Below are 22948 nucleotides of genomic sequence, written 5' to 3' on the forward strand. Positions count from 1 at the left end.
TGCTGTTGGGGTGGTATGCAGGGTTGCTGCTCTGCATCTGGCATTGTCTCTGAGCTCAAATAATCCACAATAAGCAAATTAATTTGAAATGTGCGCCATTGTTGTGGGTGAGATGGAGGGAGGTAATCTTGCAGGTTTTTTTTTTAAAAAAGCCGTTATGAGCACTTTATGTGATGAATGGAAAAGTATACACATAGTTAAATAACCCTTAGAATGGATTCCAGAGTAACGTAGAGCATGAAGATGTTTGAAGTTTGATACCTGGCACAGTGTTAGTAGATTGGTGGTCTTGATGGTAGTCAGCCCCAAATGTCTGTTGCTATTAGTCCCATTAAAACAGTAATCATATAAAACATTTGTTTCTTTTTAAAACAGGAAATGGTGGGAAAAATTAAAAATACATTTGAGGGGGTCAAGGATTGTTCTACAGTACTGCAGGCAATATGGTGTCCACAAAGCTGTTACCTATATGGCTTACATTGCAGTCTTGTGGAGACAACCAAGGGGGCAATCATCTTCTAAGCATAAAGTACTAGTGACGTTCCTTTTTGTATCAGCATGCATAGACATACTGTAGACTTGCAACTCCTTCTGTTGAATTGAGAGGACTTACTTTTACGTTAATGTAAGTAGAACAATAGTGAAAGTCTTTTGTTTGAAACTGTTTAAAATTTTGTTTATTTAAGTAGTTTAAATTTAAGTAGTTTAAGAAGTACTTTTCTTCCACACCCTGGTACTGAAGACTGCTTGTGAGAAAATTAACAACCGTTAAAATGAGTATCGTATCAGTTCAAACCGAGGACCAACAGATGAAAGCTGTACCTTACAGCAGCAGTAAAAACATAAATAATGACTATAACCAAAGATGACAACATTATAAGTTGGTAATTAATACAATACAACCTGTTAACAAAATGCTGAGGTAAACAGGACAGCCAGTTGATTGGTACAATCACACATATAGCTTGCTTGACATTCTTTGTAGTGATTTTCAGCATCCATTTGCTATACACCAGTACTCTTGCCACCTGTTCCTTATTTCAAGGAATGATTCCTTGTTTATGAACCTTATGTACTGGTGAAATGCACCATAATTGGAAAAGCAATTTTAGTTTAATGCATTTCAAGGGTGGTGTGTTCTATGACAGCAGTGTTAATGTTCTGGTACTCATAATATGCTGTTTTCTTGCAGTCTCACAATATGTTCCTTGTTTTGGAGCCTTTTGAGGTACCAGGGCTATTATAGGGTACTGCACAAGAAATCTACTGCATTTTTAAAAATAGCAGTAATGGAAAACATAGATGCAAAACTGAAGTCTTGTTCAGCCTGACAAGCAATAACAAATCCATTCTTGTACATAATACTACCGTTAAAATGTTGTTATTGTTTAAGCAAGGCTGATTTGCCAAAGCTGAAGTCTTATGGAATTCTGCAACCATTTTTTTTCCATCCAACATAGCATGATGATGATGATTTTTTTGAGCTCACCTTGTAATCCACATTGGAAAGATGCTATCATTTCCCCCAACCTGTGTTCTGAAGCCCTGTACCAGCTACAGCAGGCTGATACTCTCAAGATGTTTTAGAGACTACTACTATCTGAGTCTGAGACAGCGTTCCGTGTCTAAGTCGCACTGGCCATGTGACCACGGAAGATTGTCTTCGGACAAAAACGCTGGCTCTATGGCTTGGAAACGGGGATGAGCACCACCCCCTAGAGTCGAACATGACTGGACAAAAATTGTCAAGGGGAACCTTTACCTTTACTATCCAAGTCAATATAGGCAACGATCAGCATTATGATGGGAATTGTAGTATAAAACACATACGGTATGTCAAGTTAGGAGAGACTGCCATACATTTTCATTGCTCAGTGTGGTTACAGCAAGTAGATGATAATAACTGGCAGAAATCATGTTGAAATATGAAGTAAGCATGAACCTTAGAGGGTAAAAATGATACCAATTCTAATAATAAGAAAAATAGGAATCTACCTATGTAGGCTGGCTTTATTGTGCATTAGGCATTGCTTGTTAACACCCAGAAGATTTATTAAGCTGTCTCATTTTTCTTTGCCCTCAGTCAACGGAATATTCAGCCATGGCATCATTAGCTGGTGGATTAGATGATATGAAGGCCAATTTAACAAGCCCTACTTCAGCAGATATAGGAGCCAGTGTTCCAGGGCCACAATCATACCCTATTGTGACAGGTAAGGAAATACTAGATGACGTAACAAGAATACCTGTTAAATATGGAAATACTGTGTAAAATGATTGGTGCTTATGGTGACAATTTTTTTCAATGTCGGGATGTGAGTGTAGGAGCTGTCTTGACTTTTTGGACATGGGTTTGCTTTTCAATATCTGTGATCCCTAACTTATACCAGACTTAGTGTTTCAAGCAACAGTTCCTTGTTGATTTTCAAGAAATGTCATAACGTCAAGCAACAACCATTTGGTGAGATACATTACAATGGATATCTGTTCTAATGAAGTGCTTCTAATATTCTGACACATATAGTATTTTTTATTTATGGTTTCACAAGGCACTTTTTGACTTTGGAGCTGTTAAGGTGGGAGCCCCATCTTTGTCCCATTCGGGTAACCTGCAGAGACTTTAGATTGTTTGTGGACAGTCCTTGAGTCGGTGCTCCAAACAGGATAGGGCAGCAGCCCACATGTCAGCCAGAATTAATACCTAATGCCTAAGCTGAAGCATAACCATTCTATATTCTTTGGATGCAGAGCTGGGTCTTCTCTGCAGTACTCAAAGTACTAAATGCCCTGTCCTGGAAAGATCTATCAAATTACTTCCTTATATAGGTTTTGCCATTTGTTCAAGACTTTTTCTGTTTTTGAAAGCTTTCCTTTATTGTGTTGATTATGGTTGTTGTTAGCAGTAGTTGCGTTTCTGGTTCCACTGTTGCATTTCTAGTTCTTAGTTTTGCTCCATGGATATATTTATACTTTTTAGTATTGATTAGAATTTTATTTGCAGACAAATGACCAACAGATTAATTTTTTAAATTAGAATTCTCATCAGCTTCACTGAGCATGGTGTATGAATGGGATAATGGGAGCTATGAAGGGGCACCAAGGAGAGGAATTATAAGCTTGATCCTTGATTTTAAGCACCAAGTTAATCAAACCTCACAAATTATTCCCAGCAGAGGGAGGAAAATGGGTAGCAACTTCCAGATCCATACAGAGTTCTGTGGAAAGATCTCCTGGTATAACAGTGATTGGTTAAGTTGGGAGACGAGAAACCACTTATAGGAGATTTTATTGTGGAAGGGTGTGTTTTTTTTGGTTTCCTTTAAAATTAGTCTTATTTGTATTTTTTAAAATAATTTTGTAATACACTTTAAATTTTAAAAAAAGGCAGAAGTTATAGTATTTATAAAACAGACAAGCTGTTACAAAGGGTTCCGGGACCTGGAGGAAATGGATTATCTAAATTCATTTCAGTATGTTTTCAGGCCTGGATATAGAACAGAGACAGATTTAGTTACCTTGGTGGATGACCTACACTGGAATCTGGACAGAGGAACTGTGTTCCTATCAGATCTGCCAGACCTCTGAGCAGTTTTTTTTTATACTATTGGTCATAATATTCTTCTGAGATGTCTTTTAGGGATGGGTCTTGCAAGCGCTGTTTTACAGTGACTTCAGTCCTTCCTGGAGGGGGTGAAGGTGCTGCCAGGGCACTTCTGCTCCTTGTCCCGGCTGTTGGCCTCTGGTGTCCCTCAGGGTTATTTATATCTTGTCATCTGTGCTGTTGAACATGTACATGATGGAACCACTGGGAGAGGTTGTCCAAAATTTTGGAGTTTAGCGTCACCCCTGAGCTCTAGCTCTCCTTTCTGCCTGACTCCGAGGAAGTTGTTCCTGCTCTAAACCAGTGACTGCCATTGGTACTGGACTGAATGAGGGGAAACAGATTGAAGCTCAGTCCAGGTAAGACAGAATTGTTCTTCACCAATCGAAAAGCAGATCAGGGAATGAGGAACTGAGAAGTGATGGATGGGATTACACGCCTGCTTACAACTCAGGCTTGCAGCTTGTATGTAATTTTGGACTCATTCCTGAGTCTGGATGCTCAGGTCTTGGCCATGGCGAGGAGTGGGTTTGCACAGTTCAGTCTGGTGCACTCACTGTGCCCATTCCTAGAGAAGCCAGGTTTGGCTACAGTGACACATGTCTTAGTTACTTGGATTATCTTACCTGCTCTGGAAACTTCAACTGGTTCCAAATTCTGAGTCGGGCTGCTGACCAGGGCCAGTTAAAATGAGCACATAACCCTCCCTATTACAACAGTGTCATTGGCTACAGGTCTATTTCTGAGTTTAATTCATGATCCATAAGTCCTTGTAGAGTTCTTTCTAGGCTATCAGACCGTCTCTTCCTATATGAGCCTTCTGGGTTCTTAAGATCTTCAAGGAAGGCATTCTCTCAGCTCCACTGCCTTCACAGGCATGTCTGGTGGGAATGCGTGAGAGGGCCTTCTTTGTGGTTGCTCCCAGGTTATGGACAGCCTTGCCTTGAGAGACTAGGTTGGTCCCTTCCCTCTCGTCCTATCCGAAGACAAGTGAAGACCATACTTTCTAAGGCAGGCTTTTAACAGCTGATTGGGCAGTGGAGAGTTTTATTTTTATGTGCTGCATATTATTAATTTGCATATGTTCAAATCTGTTTTAAGGTGCTTTACTAGGTTTAACTAATTGATTTAGTGCTAATATGTTTATAATTGTTTTTAATGTAATAATTTATTGTGTTTTTAACTGGTTAGTTTATTCATAATTTGTGAACCCCATTGGATTCTGTAACTGGAGAAAGGTGACATAGAAATAAAATGAATTAAAAAAAATAGAAGGATTACCTATAAGCCAGTAGTTTCAAGTATTACAGGAGGAGCTGTATATATTTTAAATACACAAATAATTGTTTTATTATTACATTACCAGTTTTTGTACTGTCTTGTACATTGCTTTGCTATCTGTAAGGATGAAGGTTGGTTTAAAAATATTTTAAATGCAAAAAAATAAAGTATATTAAATGAGTTTATGTGTCTCAGGCCAGCACTTGGTAGAAATGAATGACATCTGTTGGAAGGGAAAAGATCACATGATAGCATTGGCTTGTGGCCTCTCTCTTTTCTGTTTATATGCAAAATATGAGTAGCAAAGATTTCCTTTCTTTTATGTTACATGTCCAGAGCAGATGAAGAAGATAAGGAGGATTTTAATTAGCTATGTTGTATGCTGGTTTATTTTAGTGCATGAAGAATGAGGACCACAGGGGTGAACTGGGGGTGGTGGTGGCAGTTAATGGCTGTCTGTCCCAGATAGATATAATGAGGTAGAAACAGCTCTGTGTATCAGCAAAGATATATCTTTTCTTTCATATTTAGGGTCCTCTGTTCACATTTGTTTTGATTAGATGCATTTATTTTTAAAGGGATGTTTAAATCCTAAAATTATTTTGTGGCCAAAGAGTTTATGTTTGAAAGCCATAACAGAATGAAGAATGCTGATTGCTTTATGGATTGTGGGCAAGTGGATACAATGTAAGTGGCACATTAATTAGTGGAAACACCAATTAAAAATAATTAACTGAAAAGAGGTATACAATATGTGTAAGTAATCACTAGCCTTTATGCTGTATGAAGTCCAACATTAATGACACTCTTTGATCTCCACCCTAGGCGTTAAGCATGGTGGGATTTTAAAAAATATTTTAAATATTTCTTTTGTTTTGGAGCCCTCCCCCCCCCGGCTCTTTTGTTTTTGTATTTTTCATGTACTAGTTCTTCCATTTTTCAGAAAATGAAAAACAAAAACAACAACCAATCCTGTTTCCACACAGTAAATTAACCAAATCACAATTTTGAAAAATCAGTTGAACAGGGAAATCTCCCCATCCAAGCAAATAGGGAAAAATATGGGGAGAAATACAATCAAATCCTCCTCAAATCAAAACTGCTAGAATATGGGGAGATGTCTCTTCCCTTTTCCACTTGATTCCATCTCATGTTTTCTTCAAACCCAGCAGGTAACAGACCACGCTTAGCAAGCAAAAATAATCCAAGAAAGGAAAGGACAAACCAATAGTTAAGCGGGGAATCCTTCAAATGTCAAGGGAAAAAAAGGGGAAAAAAGGAAAAAAAGAAGGAGGAGGACCAAAGACGGAGGCAGGCAGGCAGGCAGTAATCCAAAATGGAGGGCACTCGGAGCTAAGTATACATTATTCCTATGAGGTGACCTGTGGACCATTTCTCAGATTCAAACTTCCCGCTCTCCCATACGTTCTGATTGGCTTCTGAGAACTCTTGAAATGCTATTGGATGAAATTTTCTCAGGCAATTTGATGGAGAACAGGGCTCCAAAAGTTTACACAAAAGAAGAGGAGCTTGGAAGAAAGGCAAACATGTTGTGTTCCCTTTTTTGTAAAGATAAAATAATTCATGTTTTAAATGGCTCTCTTTTGCCAAGAGGAACGCAAATTGTGAAATAGAGAGCTTCTTTTGTAAAACTGACTGTTTCTGCATGCAGATTAGGGAAACAGCATTTCACTGTTTTATTCGGTATCTGCCCTTCCTTCTGTTGCCCGTTTTTGTTCCTTTGATTTAGATCAATATATTCAGATAAATAGTTATTAGTCAACCTGTGCAGTTCTGGCTGATTTTAATTATTCTTGGCATGGCTTTGATCTCAGTGGGGTTTCTGTTGTTGTCCTTATCCATTTTGTTTTGGTTTTGTTAGTGATGATGATAGAGTTTCCCTGGCTATGCATGACTCAGCTCCCTCTTATAGATAATTCAGATGGTCAGTCGTGCCTCTGCAAGTAATTGAAAGAGCTGTCTGCCAGTTATAAGAAACATAGGTAGTAAGACAGGGATGTGGTGGCGCTGTGGGTTAAACCGCAGAAGCCTCTGTGCTGCAAGGTCAGAAGACCAGCAGTTGTAAGATCGAATCCACGTGACGGAGTGAGCTCCCATTGCTTGTCCCAGCTCCTGCCAACCTAGTGGTTTGAAAGCATGCAAAATGCTAGTAGATAAATAGGGACCACCACGGTGGGAAGGTAAATGGCGTTCCGTGTCTAGTTGCGCTGGCCACGTGACCACGGAAGATTGTCTTCTGGCAAAGGCTAGCTCTGTGGGTTGGAAATGGAGATGAGCACCGCCCCCTAGAGTCGGACATGACTGGACTAAATGTCAAGGGGAACCTTTACCTTTACTAAGCAGTAAGAAGGACCTCTTGGTATCATTGATCTAGAAAGGTCTGGGTGGCATATTTTCCTAAAGAAATCAGGGAGGCCACTTTAAATTGGATGCTGCAGGGAAAGGCAGAGGGAAGACGTCAGACTGCAGACTACAGCTCACATAATATGTTACAGGTAGCATGCCATCAGAAGAGGCAATTCCTTGAGTACTGAAAGATATCTGATTGTCCCGGCATACATTTTTCACACTGTCTGTAGTTTCTACATTTTGTTGCTCCATTTTATGAAGGATTCTTAGACACCAAGGTCTGAAAGAATCACTTATTTGTAAAAGAGAGAAAGGAAAACTGAAGGGAAAATGAGATGAATAAAGACATCTATATGATCAAGGGTGGTAAAGGAAGTTGATGTATTGCTTTGAAATGGAAAAGAAAATGTTCCATTTATTAGACCATGTTTAAGTTGGACATCCATTCCTGCTTTCACTAACTATTTGTATAACCAAAACATCAGTGACCACACAGTTGCTGTGAAATATGTGTGAAATACGTCAAAGTATAGGAAGCAAACGCTGTAATTACTTTACTAGAATGAATGAACATCTTCAATATTTTCCTCTTCACTCTATTCCAGTAACATAGAATCAGAGAATGAAATTGGAAGGGGGCTATAAGGCCAGTGAGTCTGACCCAATGCAGGAATACAAATAGTACACCCAAACAAACAAACAAACAAACAAGCAAAAAGCCTTCAAAGGATAACCCAAATAAAATCTGTCCCCAGCAATGACCTATGATGTTTAAAATTTGTCCCAAATTGGTTTCCAGCAGCTTATGTTTCAAAATACAGTCCAGAGGGAACGTATTACATACAATCCTCATTAACATGAATGGGGACTGATGGAGAAGCTCCTAAAAATACCAGTTAGATGTGAATAAGGCATGGAAACCTCTCACAGTGTTTTGCCTTTTGCTGATTTATGCAAAGATTATAGGTGGGGACTTGGAACGTTATGTTGCATTATACCTTAGCTCTTTTAAACTTACCAACCAACTGGAAAGAGAAATTTGTAGAGCTCTTTGGGGTCTACAGAGGCCACCCTCTGTTTTCCCCCACATCCGTTTGAACCTTCCCCTACCCTGCCCTATAGGAGGAAAATACTTGAAATTAAGGCTAAATGTGAGTCCTCATACAAGAGATTTGTTTTTATGTGTTTCTGTATAGCTGGGCGTGCATAAACAGGTTTAAGGAGGAGTGGGTTTTTTATGTTATGGTGCACATCCTATTATTTATCTCAAGGAAGCAACACATAGGCAGAGGTCTGGCCAGGGTCAATTCACTCTTGCTCTTTGCTTTTTCCCTCTTTTTTTCTTTGGCACATTTGACAGTGCATGACTCAACTACCCTCAACAAAAGACTTAATGGGTTTGACCCACACAGTCTGTTCAGTCTCTGGTTCTCTTACAGCCCCTTTTTAATCCTCTGGAGTTGGAAGTTACAGCTCCCCACAGCAAACATATATTCTTCATCTTACGTAGGCCCTGAGTATATAGGAGCATTTATCTCATTTTTGGGTCGCCATATTCCATTTCCCAATGGAAATAAACCACAACCAAGCTTGCTTTTAGAACAAATTTAAAGGTGATACTTCAATAAAAATGAATAACTCCAAAAAGCAATGTTTTCCTTTCACTTTGCCACAGTTCAGTGAGGTCTTCTATTGATGATATCTGAACAAAAAAAATTATTATGTTAGCATAATTAGTACAATAATTGTAAACCAGTATTTATCATATAGTGTTGTTACTACTTAGACTAGGTCGTCACTCTCATTTATAAATGTTCTGCCTTTAGAAAAAAAAATCAGTGGAAGTAAAAGGAAGCATCCAAAAGGGCAAATAAATTAAGGTTGCCACCTCTCCCAGAGGGGAATAAAAATCTGTCAGTACTCATTTACATATGATTTATTTGAGCGCATGCACATTAAAAAAAATCTATTCACTTGAATTGTCTAGATGACAAAAAAGTAGTCTAGTCTAGTCGAAAATAATCCAGCTTCCCCTCCCCGATAACAAAGAAAAAAAAATTACTCGTCTATATTATGTTGTTAGTGACATAGAGAGCCTTCATTTCAGTGAGAGGGAAAAAAAATATTCATCTGGGAAAGTTAATAGTTGAACAAGCACCATCTAAGCTATTAGTAGAATGCACTAACATTGCTAAATGAATTCTGTTTATCTCATGTACATGTCGCTTGATCCTATTCCTATGCACTCAGATGCCACCCCCAGCTAAGTGTGCTCCACTTTAAGTGTGCAGTCATGGTCTTTTAACAGTGTCCTGCATATGGTGGCTGGCCAACCAGATCTTCAAGTGAGGATGTGAATATCTGTCCATGTCATTTTGCTACATTCTTCAGATCTGTGGCAAGATTCTTGTCTTGTTTTATTCCAATACTGGTTTGAAAGACATCTTTTCCTTCCTTTGTGAAAATTTGTTTGTAGTTTAGCATATTTCCACCACCCCCAGCATGCATTTTCCCTAATGTGTGCATTTTTAATTGAAATGCATATATCCAAAACAGTAATGAATATTGCTCTAATGCATCATTTTGTGTGCATTGGTTTCTTTGATGACAGTCATTGCATGCCTCAGAAATGTACAGATGTCCAAAGCAAGAAGTATTTCATTCTGTTGTTTGTTTTTGGAGGTCTGAAATAGACATTTTCTCAAAGGGAAAAGAAAACCAAGCAAATATTTTTTTTCTGTTCCTACCACCAACTGGGCTAAACTATGCATGAGTTGTATCCTAATTTTTCTTTTCTTTTTAGAGGAGTTGTTAGTTAAAGGAAAAGGAGAAAGGCAAATAATAATTTAAAATAAAAGAGGGAAATAAATGTAAAAAATTATGAATTTTTTTTTTTAAATCATGGCATTAAAAAAAGGAAATGTCCTGACAAACTGTACCTGGGTCAGAAATTAATCTGAAGTCTCCTGATTTAGTGAATTCTTGGCTGAGGTAAAAATTGGATTGGGAATCCTTAGCTCATAGCAAACATTCTTTGGAATCACACTACTACCGACTCTCTCAATTCCTTAATACTTATGTATCTAGAGTATTGTATTGTGAATAAAGTTCAGAACAGCATCTGAGACATTTGTTCAGGGGTGGCCATAAACTATATCCCTGGATGTTTTCCAGTGAACCACCTGGCCTCTGCTGGTTACATGGATTCTGCTGGTTACATGGACCAGGTGAGCTGTCGTGACCCTGCATGACACTTTCTGTGCTTTTCAGAACCTGAGTTCTCCATATCTTCAAGATTATCTAGCACAGATTTAGTTATTGTTAAGAAATCTTAAATCTATGTGTTTATTTATAAATCTTAAGCACATGGGGAGACTGCGGAGTTTCCAGTCTAGGAAGGGGTTAAAAAAAGCTGCAGTCTACCCAACTCTAGATAAATGATGGAACCAGACTGGTGAAAATCTGAAACTTGAAATCACTAGCTAAATTTTGGAACTCGAGTAGCAAGAATACCGCACCTTTTAAAATCATAAACACAGATGTTTGACACATCTTCGTTTTGTGTATGAGGCCAAGACGTTGTTATATATCCCTAAAAGAAATGACAAATGAATTGTAAGTGGCATCAGAAGTCATTGACTGAATAGAGGAAATCGCTCTGTTTCATGAAAATAAAACCACTGAATTCCTTAGTGCTCCACAATTCAACACCCAGCAGGATATTAATGTGCGAAATGCTTAAAAGCCCCCATATTCTGGGATGAAGAGAGTTTGAGAAATGGGTTTTATTGTGGCCAAGAAAACTAATCTGGTTCTTTTGATAGGGCTGAGATCTGCAGTTCAAGCTTCAGCAGTTTTTATGAGAATGTCTAGGGACAGAGCTTGGCTTCCATTCACAAACTGACCTACGTCTAGTTTGTATTGTGAGTCCTGAGTTCTTAAGCCAACTCATAAAATAGTTTAATCAATGCAAAATAGGCTGAGAACCACACAGATAAGAGAATTATGGCCACAGTGTTTCATTGTTCTTGTTTTCAAGCCCTTGGCTGGAGTAGGAAAGCAGCATTGAGAAACAATAATGTAAAAGATCCTCAGTGCAGCTATGGTGTCAGTCTGGGGTTTGCATTTCCTAGCAGATTTGCAGATCTGATCTGTAGTAATATCATTTGAATGGGAAAAAAAGTGCTGTTTAGACATTGGCATTCACATCACCACGTCCATAAAAAAATAGACCTAAATTATGGTGAAAGGGAATTTTGATGACACTTTTCTGTACTGCTTCATCCACCAACTTGCTCATGGTTATGGACCACTGGCTGAACATCTGATTAGAGAACTAGTTGATTTCTCTCCATCGTTTTTATGCCACATTAAATATTAAGTAAAAAAAAAATCCTTGCTCTTACTGCCTGCTGCCACGGTTCATAAGCGTGCTCTCCATTTGCAAGCCAATGACATGTGCCCAGCTCATTACTGCTGTAGTCAGCATTTCCTGAGCAGCCCCTGATTGTTACTAATTACCTGCAGATGCATTTTCTCTGCTCTGCTGTGCTGACTTCAGCTTGGTCGCTATCACTTTGAGAGGACAAAGTGGCACTGAAATTGACACCTTTGCTCGGCTCTCCAATAAGGCACAGAGAGGGTAGATTGACAAATCTACAGGCAACTGCTAGACTACTGCTGGCTGAACAGTCACTTTGCATTAGTAGGGCCCAGAAATGAGTGGGTAAGAGTGTTGAGAACTTTAACAAAAAATTGCTATTTGAGAATATTTCATTTCGGGGGGGTGGAGGGCGTTCTGGTGTGAACTGCATACTAGATAATTCTGACCCGTCACAAAAGAAAGTGTTAGAAACAGGTAATGTTTTTTACAGTGATACTCAGACAAATGAACCCCAGACCACTAAAGATTGCAAGAAAATTTTGAGATCTGCAAAATCTCTCTTTCCCTAGCCTGTTATCTGTACAACTTTGTGTGCTCAATGCAGTGGTTTAATTGTCCAAGTGACGGAACTTGGCTTAAGAATGTTCTACTGCTCTACAGTCTCCTTCAGCTTAGCTTCTCCTGTTCTTCACTGCTTTACAGTGCAAAGAAACACATGGTTGAAACTTCAGTGTAGAAAATGGTTTTAGGGTGAATCATTTTCCCTTAATTTGCTATGAAAAAGGCCAGTGTCATGCAGCAGCTCCCCACCTCCAGCTGTAGAAACACATTCAAATATTTTATTTATTTATTTATTTATTTATTTATTTATTTATTGATTGATTGATTGATTGATTGATTGATTGATTGATTGATTGATTGTCATTCTAAGTATATACACAGTATACCCATACAATGAAATTCACAGACACCCAGAGACCAGACACATGCACACACATAAAATTCCCCAAACACTCCCCACCCACTAAAAAAATCCCCCAACACTCCCCACCCACTAAAAGTCCCCACTAAAAATACAAACACCTACACCACAGGCCAAGTAACACAGCCCAAGTGCAATTATAGCTCTGGGATAAAAACTATTCAGAAAACGTGTGGTCGTCGTACCTATAAACTCTAAAGATGTCTAGATAGCTCAGTGAGTTAGGTATATGGCCGCAGGGCCATAATTTAGGAGCTCAGTTCCCCAGTGTGCATCTCAGAAGAGCGAGCCTGTGTGCCTTTGGACAAGCTACAGAGTTCCAGGATGCCCCCAGAAGAAGGGAAGGGTAAGCCACTTTGGAGAACGTATTACCTAGAAAAACTTGGAAAGGGCTGTTGTAAGTCAAAATTAACTTGACAGCACACAGTTGTTATTTTCTTAATTCTAAAATAGTTAAAGGGTTGTGGGATTCTGCTGCATGCTGGAGTGCAACGTTTCCAAAAGTTACTTCAGAAGGACCAAGAAGTGGTCTCCCATGCAGTACATGGAGGAGAAGGATATGGGAAAGAAAGTTCAAGGTTTACCACAAATGATTTGGAAAGGGCTAAAATGAGCAAGCAGAGGAGCTTCTTGCATTCCCGGCCAGAAAAGAAAACGGTTTTCTAGAGAAGTTACAAAGAATTCTGGAAATGAGCCAGAAGAAGGGAGCTCAACTTGTGGTCACTCTGCTGTGCTTTCAGTGATAATAATTGTGTGTGAATGTGCAGACAATTTCTAGTCATGTGAGTTTTATGTTTGTTCATTCACGTCTGTTTGATTTCTGCATTAATCTGCATTAAAAAAAAAAGAAAATCCATATTTAAATATGAACTTAAATTTAAGCTGAGAACTACAGCAACTAAAATAGTATAGATTTAGAAGTATACAGTCCACCAGATAAGTGTATTTTGATTATGCATTAGTCTACAAGTAATTGGTTTGCTTCAAAAAGGGGACCAGATAAAATCCTTGAAATTTCTAGTAGACATCCTTTTAAAAACAGAATGAAGTAATAAATGACAATAAATAAATGACAACATTAGGAGAAGATATTATGATACCCCTTTAAGTTACATTTGTATGGATTCTGCTTGCTAGGGATATTAAAGCTCAGCCATCAAACCGTCCCTTGCTTTTTGGTTTGGACTCAAATACCTCCACCTCCGTGTGGATATGCCTCAGAGTCTTCCTCAAGCACAGAAGGGAACAGAAGTGTGCTTTTATATACAACCTTGTTCCCTTTGGTTTGTTGTTTCTGGATTAGGCAAACTCTTCTTTGGTCAACAGAACAGCACTGTCTATATGATGCATTTCCTGTTCTAGTAAGTGACCTTGGGGACCATAGGCTGAAGATGGGTGGATAAACAGGAGGTCTTCATTGGGCTATGACTCACCATAGTCCCAGTCTCAGGCCTGGCCCAACAGGAACAAAGGAGGCTACTTGATATGGAGCCAAACTTTTGGCCTACCTAACCCCAATGTTGCCAGTGCTGGCATTTGTTCTCTTTGACTTGCAACAAGAGTGTTTCCAGCCCTCTCTGGAGATAATAGGGACTAAACCTGGAACCTTTTGCATGCAGATCATGTGCTGTGACATCCCACCTTATTATAGCAGGCTTTGTGCACAACACAGTACAAATACAGAGGAACTAGCATAAAGCTGGGAGCAGAGTCGTCTTGAAAAATGGTGCCTCAAGCTTGAAAAGGGTGAGGGGGGGAATGCCTGAATGTCAGTCATGTTCGATTACCTTCTGTGGGCTTTATAAAGTGGACCTAGTTGCTTACCATATTTCATTCATAACTTTCAGTTTAAACTGAAATACAGTGAGGGGGTTCTGCACCTGACTGAAATGCATTAGCTCTCTCAAAGCAACACGTGCTGTGTGTATTAATTCTACCACATAGAGATTTTGTAAGGATTGGATAGATAATGTATGTGAAGGGCTCCTAATATTCCAAAGTGGTATAGCTGGTTGTTTTTAATTTCCTGGATCTCTCACCCACATCGTATAGATTCTTTTCTTTTCTTTTCCTTTCTTTTATTTCCTGTAAATAATTGGTGTTACTGTAGCTTTACTCCATTCCTCTCATAAGGAAGCAAATTTTATTGATACACTATACATTTTAGTTAAAAAGATTTTTTTTTAAATTTACACTTCAATTCTCTTAGGTGAATGCTATTTGTTGATGAGATATCTACAGTTCAATGCATTAAAGGCAAAAGATGTACTCATTTGCGTATGGAAGCATACACGATACTACAAATAACATTTAGCAGAATAAAAATAATGCATATTGCACATTAATTTGACATACCAGGAGCTAAATGCAAACAATTCATATTTATCTTTTTACCTGGTACAGCAGATGTCATGTCTGGATGAAGAAAATAAAAAGGGCAGATACAGGCAATGTAGTAAAGCAAGCAAGCAAAGAGGGGAATATAAGGTCCAAGTTACAATAGGTATGTCATACCATTAATTACAATTATATAAATATGTTGGAAGCAGGAGGCCACCAAGGAAAGCAGTAAGGCCCTTAATTCCCAAAGTATAAAACAAATAGTGAAGGATGATTAAAATAAATAAATAAATAAATAAATAAATAAATAAATAAATAAATAAATAAATAAATAAATAAATAAATAAAAAGCTTAAGAGGACTAAAATTAAATCCGTGTATCAGGTTTTGGTAGTAAAGTTGCTGCAGTAGTACATAACCTGAAAGTATTATTTTTTTTTATGCCACTAATTCTGTTTCTGATTTCAGGCTCACTTGGGGAGTTCCATCAGTAATGATGGAAGGGCTCATTCAACATCCATGACCAAAGACTACACTCATCTGGTGGTGGATTTGCTGAATTCATGACACAGATGTTTGTGTGGCAGTTTTTATAGGAGTGCAAGAAGTAAAATATTGTACCTGATTTTCTAGTACTGCAGATCTGATGTAGGTCTTTCTGAAATTATGCTTAAATGTGAACTAAACTTGTATCTGGGATCAGAAATGGACTGGATGATGGTGAACAAATTTAAGTTTAATTCAAGTAAGACAGAAGTGCTCTTGGTCAGGCACAAAGCAGATTAGGGAATAAGGATTCAATCTGTGCTGCATGAGGTTACAATCTCTTTGAAAACTCAGGTTTCCAGATTGGATGTACTTCTGAATTCGGTCCTGACCCTGGATGTCCAAGTCTTACCCGTGGTGAGGAGCGTGTTTACAGAGTTAAAACTAGTGCACCCCTGGTACCCATTCATGGAGACATCTGCTCTGGCCATTGTGATGCATTGCTTAGTTACACTGCATTTGGCACTGCCTCTGAGTGGGAGTCCCTTGGAGGAGGCGGGGCTGGCCAGCACCAAACTGGCAGTCTGTGCCCATCTCTCCTCAAGACTCTTCAGCAGGAAGGACAGAAGCAAGAGAGAAGGAAATGATGCAAAGGAAGAGAAAGGGGAGAAAGGAAGGTCCGGGGAGAAAAATGGCACAGAGGAGGCAGGGAAGAAAATGCAGAAGATGGTGATCAGCAGAAAGGAATGGAATGGTAGTGAAAAAGAAGAGGAGGCAGAGGGAGGCGGGGGGCTGCCTGAGATGATTTAAAAAAGTGGTGCCTATTCTATTCCATGTACAAAAATCAGCTGGGCTGACAGCAGACATGGGTAAATTAAGATAATCCTCCATTATACTTGAAGGTAGCAGGTTAACTTGGGGAGCAATCTGTAAAGGTGTGTATCAGAGAACTGTCTCTTACAACATTCAGCTTCTGTTGCTTCCCAGCACCTGCCTCTAATGGTGCAGCAGGAGCTGATGGATTGGGGGCTGGGGGGAAGAAAGAAAAAAAAATGTAAGAAAAAGAAACTGGTGCTCTTCAGAGCTACTTTGGCCACAGAATCTCTGTTTTCAATCCTTCCCTCAATAGTTGTTTTCCAGCCCTTGATTTCTATGTTCTCTCAACCTCGTTGCTTTTTCTGACTTCCTAGATTTATGTTTCTTTTTTCCATCCATTGACACATTAGCCTGGCGCAGCTCACCCTGCTTGGTCTTCTTTTTTCTTTCCCTATTCTCTTCCTACCATTCCAAAATCTTGTCACGGCTGCAATCTGTCCCATGGGAAGAAAGGGAGGTAGATAAAGCAGCGATAACCAAGTGGGGTGTAACTGATCAGGCACTTGCGTTGACTAGAATCCTCTGAGTGAGTAGTATGGGTGGGGAGCAAGTGATTTGCCCCTCAAACTCCATATCATGCTCCTGCGATGGCCACAAAAGGCACCGTATGGTCCTAAAAAGACTTCCTAATTTGACAGTTCAGTTCACCAAGGGAGCATTGGATTTGGCACGTTTATGTCGGGTACTTTTCAGCTTACTCCTAAATCATTTCTCCCATTTTTATACTGCAGTGAATAGGGAAATGTTTCTTCTATCGCAGTACTGAGTGCATCCTGCAGCCCTAAAGAAGGACTCTGCCATGAGGGTTGGCGATAGTGCAGTATTTGTTGGATTCTTAGACTCATCTTAGAAATGCACGGCTGGAAGGGACCTTATGGATCATCCGTATGGAGTCCAATCCCTGTCAAGGAGGCACAGTGGGGAATCAAACTCCCAACCTCTGTCTCCGCAGATAGAGACCTAAAGTACTGAGCTATGCAGCAGTTCACTTGTAAACTACTATTAAAATTCTGGATGGCATGCCACTCTGTCCTATGCGTACTTGCTCCCGTTTAGTTCAGTATTACTCCCTGGTGGAGGTACACAAGCCTAAATGAAAGATTTACAGCTGAAGATGTAAAATTCAAGAGATATAAAACATTTGTAAATATTTATACAGGTCTGACAGCATGACTGAAGATCTCTAAGCAGAATCCCAGTTTCATAGAATAAATTCAAGTATGGTAGCAAAACAATTTAATTCTGGTTGCCTAGAGAGTAAAGGCATTTTTCGTTCATTGTTCCATGGCTTTCACAAACATGTTCTTTCTGTATCATCATAACAGCTTTTTGCACTTTACCTCTTCTTCATTCTAGTCATGATGAAAGGAAAGAGAGAGAAAAACTTTAACTAAGAGTGCTCTGCTCTCTTCAACCCTTCTGGGATTGATGCCAACAGTGGCAAGAAAGGGCTATTTATCTTTTAGCAAGACCACCTTATGTGACCTGCCTTTTATGGCTCATTTCTGGATGATGAATAAAAATAAATAAATCCTATTTGTGTCAGCTTGAAAATACAATGGGAAAGCATCAGAAAGAAAGGGAAACTGAAATAAAGAATAAGAACACCCATATTTATGTTTTTTTTAAAAAATCAAGTGTTGTTTTTTCTTTATATGTGCTGTATTGAGATCCTTTTAATTTCATCTGCTTCCACCACCACCACCACCACCACCACAACCACAACAACAACAACAACAACAACAACAACAACAACAAAACAATTGTCCCAGTTGACATAGTCTTCAAAATATATTGGGGCATATTAGCTGAGTATAGGAAAAATGTTAAGGGGGGGGATAGAGATAGACAGATGGAGCAGATAAGGTATTTAAGAGAGAGAGAGAGAGAGAGAGAGAGAGAGAGAGAGAGAGACTGTGGGTTTTGTTTCATGTCTGCATGAAGAAGAACTCTTAACCCTGACTCATGCAGAGAAAACCTATTTGGTATGCATATTGGAGGTGAGACTATACTTATGATTATTTTTAAGAGCAGTTTTTGTTTTTATAAAATGCACAAACTGAGGCTGCAATTAGAATGTGTGTGGGAGAAAGTTTTGAAAGTCCTAAATTCTCCCAACCTCTGCTTGTTCTGGCACCCAGTTTTTTGTCTGACTGAAGACTTTTATTTTTTAGTTTGTAATTTAATTTTTTTCCCTTTGAGAGGTTTGTGGGTATGGATTGCATGTGACATTGACATTGACTCATTATTCCCAATTTTTAATTCCCAAACGTTGTTTGAAGTCAACTCTCAGAAGGCTGCCTGGTCAGGGGTGAGGGGTTCTTAAGAGCTTTGGTCAAACAATGTCTCTGGATCCAAAGGCATAGAATCACAGCTCAGGGGTGACAAGGCACAATAAACATATTATGGCCTGAAGACCTTTCTCTTCAGGCAGACTTTCCTTGGAAGACTGGTTGACCAACGGGGATTTTTAAGGGAGCATTTTATTCTGTGTTTTACTTTTTATATATAGTTCTTTTTATGAGTTTTAATATGATACTTGTTTAATGGTTTTAAAATAATCATTTATTATTTGGCTTTTAACTCTGTTTCTTTTAATACTGTTAGCTGCCTTGGATCCTTTAGCAGAAAGGTGGCATATAAATATTTTATTTAAAACTAGCGCCTCAACCATGCCTGTTCTTGGAGATGTCTGATCTGGCCAAATAATAAAATATGTTTTTTTGTGGGGGGTGTTTTGTTTATTCATTTATATTTTTGTCTTAGCTTGGTCAACAGAGTAGTAGCTTCTGGAGCTTCGAATAGCTGCTTTTTACAGTGCAGCTTCAGGAATCCTCTGGCTACCAGGGCCAGTGGTCTTTTCAGCTGGGAGATTTGGGGAAATTGTAGACTGTGTTGTAGTTCCTGAAGGTAACTTTTGCAAGCTTCCTATTACCCTCCCATTCTTAATCTGTCACTCAGTACTAAGCTGCTGCCCTGCAACCTTGGCCAAATTACACCTTGTGTCCATATTTGCAGCTCAGGGCTGGAAGGGACAGATGCACGCACACACATGCACGCACACACACACACACGCACACACACAACCATGCAGACGCACACCAGGGCTGCATCAGGGTGCCGCACATTAAGAGTAACAACAAATCACTATGAATGCCAAGTTTCAGTTTTCCATTCAGAACAAAACAAAACAAAATAAAAATAACACCTATTGATGCAGAGAATGCAAAATTGATGAATGATTTTTTAAAAAATCAAATAAATAGGCTAGATAAGCACTGATTGCTATGATCTGTGATGGACTTAGTGACACAACAGTGTCTCTTTATGAAAAAACAAAACAGGTATTTGAGTGGCATCAAAATATCATAATCTAACGATAATACTGTGTAGTGTTGAGCATCAGCAGACTCCTTCTTCAAGAGAAGTGCAGTGCCAGATTTACAGCTTTCTCTCCCTGTATTTAATAGATAAAACTTCAGATACATTTTCCAATAATCTATTTGTCACTCTAAATGGAGACCTGTCATGTTAAGGACTTAGAAAACAGGCATATAAACTCTCTTCAAATAGTAGTCAGTCTCAAAAAACAGAAGTGTCATATATAAGTGTTCTTGTCTCTCCATTAGAAAGGGCATAGTATGCAGGTCCGTGCATATTTTTTCCCCTCGCTTTCTGAGTGGCAAATCTGCAGCAAGGATATCCAAACAGCACAGAGACAGAGTTGGAGCATAACAACAGCATAACTGTTCGATCTGAATCAAACCTTCCAGCCATGTGTGGCAGATGATTCTTGGATTGATAAAACTCACCAGGTTGTTTTTTTAACCTTGCTCTACTTTCTCATATCTGTTCTGAACTATCAAGATAGCCTTCTTTTATGAAACTCAAATTCCATCTTGAATAGCATTAGTTGACTACATGTGTATTTATTTAACAAATTTATTTAAAATAAAGAGAAAGATGATAAAACCATTACACAAAGTAATTTCTTCTAGATGTTTAATGCATTAATTGATTTCAAGATGTGAAAGATAATTATAGATTTATTATACTAGATTCCTTCTCCCATATAGACCTACTGGCCTTCCTGGTTTTGCAATGCCCTGTAGATTCTCATCTGGTGATAACCAGGAAGAGGGTTTTTTGAGTTTCTATCACCTGTTATCAAATTACTCCCCACCCCGAAATGAAACATGTACTATATCATAGTTCAAGCACATGTTGAAAATGTTTTTACTTATTTTGAACTCCAATATAACTTCTAATGCTTCTTACGATTTTTTATTTACAGCCACAGATTCTGCTGTCTAGTTATTTTGACTCAAGAGTGATGTATATTTATATGGTAGTTTCTATAGTTGTATGCTGCCTGGATATGTTGTAGGTGAGAGGCGGTACAAAATGCTTTAAAATAATATAATGAATTAATAAATATATTTGCGAACTTCTAATTATCACAGTATTTTGTGTGAGGCATGTTTACAATACAAGAGGGAGCAGTCAAGATAAGATGTTTTTTAGCTGCCCAGAAGGAGGGTGACCCTCACTGGTATTAAAAAAAATATTTATCTAACAAAGAGGTGGAAAAATGGTAGGATAGGATCAACTGATAAATCCAGAAAACTCTGGATAGCTCCATGGCTTAGGTATCTGGTCGAGAAGCCATAGCTTGTTAGTTCAATTCTCCACTGTGTCTCCTTGAGAGGGGCTGGACCCTAATCCAGAGGGTCCCTTCCAGCTCTGCAGTTCTAAGATTCTAAGATAGCTCAGTCTTGAGGTGACTAACAAGAGAACAACAGAAGAACAACAGTGCATTTGAAATGCCCACCAGCTTAACAAGAATGATAGCAAAAAGCGGGTTCTCTTTTCTAGGCTGCTGAGGTTGAGAAAGACTGGAGTAAAAATGGAAGGATTTGAATTCTAATTCTGATATGGAAAGTATAATCTTAGTCTACAGAATTTAAGGTGGAGATGCCCATTTTGTATTTAAATGAATTTTCCCTGGAGGGAGAGAAAATAGTTTTCCATCACTATAATCTGCAGACAGCCCAGATTGTTGTAGGAAAGTAAGTTTCTAAAAATGGGAAATGAGTCCTCATGCTATGACAACTGGAGGTTGTCTTACACAAAATCAGTCCCTTGTTTTATCTAGATCAAAATTAGCAATTCTAACTGCTGGTGGCCTTTCAGGATTTTGAAGAGAGGGCCTTACTGCCATTACGTGGACATCTGGTAGCCCAGATAGGCGGAGTATAAATCAAATAAATAAATATAAATAAATAAATCTGTACTGTTTTTCAGTATTCTCCCACCCAGGTCTTAATGAGGCCTGATTCATTTAGCTTCCAAATGAGATAATATTGAGTTATATTCACTGGCTATGGAGTGAATGTCTATGCAGGCTGATATGGAATCCCAGGTGAATTTTGTGTTTTTAAAATGACAGGTCAAGCAGGCCAGATATTGATAATCGCCATCACCATCAGCTACTTGTAATGCTGCACTCTGCAGCTACTTCTAAATTAACATATATAGGACTGTTGTACCTACTAATGAGGTATCCTAAGGAGATTGTTCCCAGAAATTTTCAGTAATGTAGTGTTAGACTGATTAAGGCTGTGACTGTACAGCAAAGGAAATATGAGCTAACTCACCTTCTCTATCTCTGAAGCCATACTGGGGTATTCGGTTCTGTCTGATATAAGTGGCCACAGAAACAGAGGAGGAAAAAAGCCTTCTACTTGCTGTTCTGTTTGAAGCATATGTAGGTGGTGCAGTTCAAAAGAATTACCTTAAGAAGGTTTTCCTTTCTCCCAATCACTTCTGTATCTTATCTTGTCAGCAAGAGAGTTCCAAAGCTGTTTAAAAAAAGCAGTGAAGGAATAAACAGGACTGCAGGGGGGTGGGGAGCTGTTTTCAAAAAAGAAGCCATTTAGGGGAGCAGAGGCTTTGCAGAGAGACGTGAATGCTGAAGCTGCTTGTGTGTGTGTGTGTGTGTGTGTGTGTGTGTGTGTGTGTGTGTGTGTGTGTGTGTGTGTGTGTGTGTGTGTGCGCGCGCGTGCGCGTGCATATGCATGCATGTTGTGCCCCTTTTTTGCTCCCCCTTTAAAAAACACACACATACACTCACCACTTACCTTCACTGTCCCCCTCTTGAGCTTCCACTCTTTTCTCCCAGCTGGTGCTTCTCTTTCTGCTCTTTTCCCCTCTTCCTCTACAGACAAGCCCAACCCCATCCTCCCAGAAAAAAAGCCCTTTCACATCCTTCCAGCAAGAAAAAAGTAGTAGCCCCTAGGCAGGAGAGAGAAAAAGCTGGTTTGTCATAAAAAAGGACTGGATCAATTTGATCTAGCTTTTACATTGTGTGGGCAACAAACATTACTTCAAATGCACCCATTTTATAATGGAGCACATTCCAAGGTATTTGGTGACGTTGCAGCATGCAGGTCACAATTTCTCTGACCATGAAGACTGCAGTGGTGGGATAGGAGACAACATACCAAGCACTTCCTCCAACTCTTACTTCTGCTGCTACTCTTCCTCCCCCACTCCCTTTCCTTGTTCATGTGAGAAGAATGGGTAAAAAAACATGAAGTTGTGATGAGGATATCAATGAAGTTATGAG

At 39.0% G+C, this 22948-nt stretch overlaps 1 protein-coding gene across 4 annotated transcripts in view; it reads left to right on the forward strand.

The window, feature by feature from the left end:
- Nucleotides 1-22948, forward strand: part of PAX5 (paired box 5) — a 304245-nt gene that overhangs the window by 159869 nt on the left and 121428 nt on the right. For all 4 annotated transcript variants that reach the window (XM_020791379.3, XM_020791381.3, XM_020791380.3 and 1 more), the window contains one exon: nt 2084-2213. In XM_020791379.3, coding sequence (XP_020647038.2) covers nt 2084-2213 — 130 coding nt within the window. The remainder of the gene's footprint in view (nt 1-2083; nt 2214-22948) is intronic.

This window comes from Pogona vitticeps, chromosome 2 (genome assembly GCF_051106095.1).
Source record: "Pogona vitticeps strain Pit_001003342236 chromosome 2, PviZW2.1, whole genome shotgun sequence".
Classification (NCBI taxonomy): domain Eukaryota; kingdom Metazoa; phylum Chordata; class Lepidosauria; order Squamata; family Agamidae; genus Pogona; species Pogona vitticeps.